At 36.6% G+C, this 3,119-nt stretch overlaps 1 protein-coding gene across 1 annotated transcript; it reads left to right on the forward strand.

Annotated features, from left to right (window-relative positions):
- The first annotated feature begins 369 nt into the window (after positions 1-369).
- Positions 370-3,119, forward strand: LOC130993556 (40S ribosomal protein S20-2-like). Its single transcript, XM_057918485.1, has 4 exons — positions 370-484; positions 609-728; positions 1,728-1,841; positions 2,772-3,119. Exons 2-4 carry the CDS (start codon positions 617-619, stop codon positions 2,912-2,914), a joined length of 369 nt encoding a protein of 122 aa, XP_057774468.1. The 5' UTR covers positions 370-484; positions 609-616; the 3' UTR covers positions 2,915-3,119.

Below are 3,119 nucleotides of genomic sequence, written 5' to 3' on the forward strand. Positions count from 1 at the left end.
GGTGTTCTCTCAACCCAGAGCATTCCTATTTTAAGCAAATATTACATAACTTAATGAAATATAAGTTATTATTACAACCCTAAACCCTAAACCCTAAACCGGTTAATTCGATTAAAACTGATCGGTTATCGGTTAAACCGATTAACCGGTTCACAGAGAGTGTGATAACCGATAATTGAATCGAACCGGTAATTTTCGGTTATTGGTTAACCGATTAACCGGTTTTTTGGTTCGGTTACGGTTATAACCGGATAACCGAAACCGGTTTACCACCCCTCATAACACTACTCCTATTAATTTTTTTGAATTTGTTTTTGTTGGGTGCGTTTTGTAATTAAGTCAAATCGCAGGGTACGCAAACGCAAATACCTAAAACAAAAAAAAACCCTAATTTTGTTCGCTAGGTTTAAAATCTCAACTACTATCAGCTCGAACTCTGCTCAGTTTTCTAATACCTGCCGCCGCAATCTCCTATCCTACGCCGGTAAATTCACTCGCTAAAGTTGTGATACTTCATAATAGTATAGCTATTTGAAATTTCTTTTGTGAATATGTAAATATATTGCTGATTGATTTATTGTGCTGTCATGTGTGTTTGTTCGGGCCAGACAAAACAATGGCGTTCGCAACAATGAAGCCGACGAAGCCGGGATTTGAGGAGCCCCAAGAGCAGATTCACAAGATCCGCATCACTCTGTCTTCCAAGAATGTCAAGAATCTAGAGAAAGGTACAACCTTTTTTTTTTTGGGTATTACAGTTGAGTTTCCTTACTCGATTGCTCTATTGTATCCTTATTGTTGGAAACGCAAAATTTTCTGGGGCGATCTGTTCCCGACGTTTGTATGTTTGAAGAGAATTTCGTTTTGTTTGTGGCCCAAATTGCAGAATTGTTATGCCTGCCCACCATATTTCTACTAAGTGCCTTGTCGTAACAAGTGACAAGTGGTGCGATGTAATCTGTTTTGTGAAGTAGTCTTGCATCATCAGATCAGTTGTACCATTGGCTTATTGTTGGAACATAATAAGAGCATAGAAAATTATTGTAATTACAATGACAGATTGTCTTTGCTAATGGGGATCAACTTTCCACGTTAGGTTTAGTTACAGTACTTTTGGAAGGAGCTAACAAGTTGCTAATAACATTTTAGTTTTTGCACAAATTAATGTTTCTTTTGTAAAATGATTGCTTTAAGGAGCTTATAAGTTCAAATTCATCATGTAAGTTGTTTCGAAGAGCCTATAAACTGAGTTGCACCCTGAGTTCTGTTGCAATCTCTTTTACTTGTTTCTAGTGACATTGAGTTTTGTATGCTCATCTATTAGTGAATCAGGCAATTTCATATTTTTATGGACTCCATTATTTAGAAAGTGTTTCTGTTAGTGTACTTCAGTTTGATTGATTTGATTATTTGAATATGTTAAGCTCTTGGCTTCTTATTCTTTTTTTAATGAACATAAGGAACGTAATTTCTTTGTACTGTTTTCTGGGTTTATTTTGTCCAATGGAAATGCACATCAATCAATGAGGTACTCTTAAGCTATTACGCTTAAGGTGAGACAACAATTTTGAGATGGTGATTTCTTAGTAGTACTAGTTGAAATATTGTCGCATGGAGCTATTCCTGAATCTTCTGAGTTATGATGCTTCCCAACTTTTGGTCTTTCTTCTGTGTCTGAGGGTTCCGATTAGATTGAGGCACTGTTGACCTGAAGTTTTTGTTAACAGTTTGTGCCGACCTGGTACGTGGTGCCAAGGACAAAAGGCTGAGAGTCAAGGGACCAGTGAGAATGCCTACCAAGGTTCTCAAAATCACGACCAGGAAGTCTCCTTGCGGTGAAGGTAGGGATCCTATATAAAGCTGTAGAAATTGTATTAGATCATTGGCCCTCAATTGCTTGCTTATGTGAAGCTGTCTCAACTTTAATCTCACTCAGTTTCTCAATTCAAACTGATGTCTATCGTTTTTTCTTCATGTATTGTACTCTCTCCGTCCCCCAAAAACAAGCGGCTATTTTGGTAATACGGGTTTTCAGAAATGTTAGGTGGGTGTGTTGTGAGTGAAGAAGGGATCCTACTTTGTTGTGAGTAGAGTGGTGGGCCATGGGTGTTTCTTTTTTTGAATAAGTTGTGAAAGTAGGTATAAAAAATAAGGGGTTTGTAGTGGGGCAGTGCCCAAAAGTGGAAAGTGAATGTTTTTGTCGGACAGAGTGAGTATATAAAATTTTGGTGTGGTTGGTCACTTGATTGTAAGAAAAGAAGATACTTGTTTGTAAATTCTTCTTTAACATTTTTTTTTTTGATAAATTACTTAAAGTAAATAAAGAAATTCAAAGACTACTCGATGGAGGACTCGAACCTAAGACCTTAGGTCTTGGGCATTAACCTCCTACCGTTAGGCCAACACACGCACACATTCTTTAACAATTTTTTTTTTTCAAATGATGGTGATGAACTGAGAAGGTAGTCAAATTGTTTTTCTGAATTTCCTTTTGTATTTTACTATTTCTGTTATGATATTGTCCTTTGGCTCACTTGATAACTTATATGTCCTTGTAAGATGCTAGTCTTATCTTTCTTATGATATCTTTCAGAGTTGGAAAGTGTTGAAACCTTTTTGTGCCTTTGTACCAAAATTTTGGATTTAAGTTTTGACATAGCAGATCATCATTAGTTCCTTTGATTACTACTGGTTACCTCATCCGTTCATATAATCTTGATTCTGTTTATATTTATTTGAAATACTCACGTATTGTGGAATTTACTCTTCAGGAACAAACACATTTGATAGGTTTGAGCTGCGGGTGCACAAGCGAGTGATTGACCTTTTCAGCTCACCAGATGTTGTGAAGCAGATTACTTCAATCACCATTGAACCTGGTGTAGAAGTTGAAGTTACCATTGCTGACTCCTAGATAAGCTGCTGTATTTCTGCATTTGCTAGTTAAGTTGAGAACTTGTTTATTTATCGACCTATTAGATGTTTGAAATTCGAATATAAGGGTGTTGCTGAACTGATGAATTTAAGTTTTGTTACATGGTTTTGTGAGGGCATTTGAGAAAGGAGGTTTGTAGGTATTTCTTTTATCTAGCTTGAATGCATAATACGTTAGTGATCCA

This window comes from Salvia miltiorrhiza, chromosome 7 (assembly GCF_028751815.1).
Source record: "Salvia miltiorrhiza cultivar Shanhuang (shh) chromosome 7, IMPLAD_Smil_shh, whole genome shotgun sequence".
NCBI classification, from domain to species: domain Eukaryota; kingdom Viridiplantae; phylum Streptophyta; class Magnoliopsida; order Lamiales; family Lamiaceae; genus Salvia; species Salvia miltiorrhiza.

Bases quoted from the DNA above. Each gene is read 5' to 3' on its own strand.
- LOC130993556 (XM_057918485.1), top strand. From the start codon at position 617: ATGGCGTTCGCAACAATGAAGCCGACGAAGCCGGGATTTGAGGAGCCC. The intron at 729-1,727 runs GTACAACCTTTT...TTTTGTTAACAG, and splicing joins TGTCAAGAATCTAGAGAAAG to TTTGTGCCGACCTGGTACGT. The intron at 1,842-2,771 runs GTAGGGATCCTA...TTTACTCTTCAG, and splicing joins GAAGTCTCCTTGCGGTGAAG to GAACAAACACATTTGATAGG.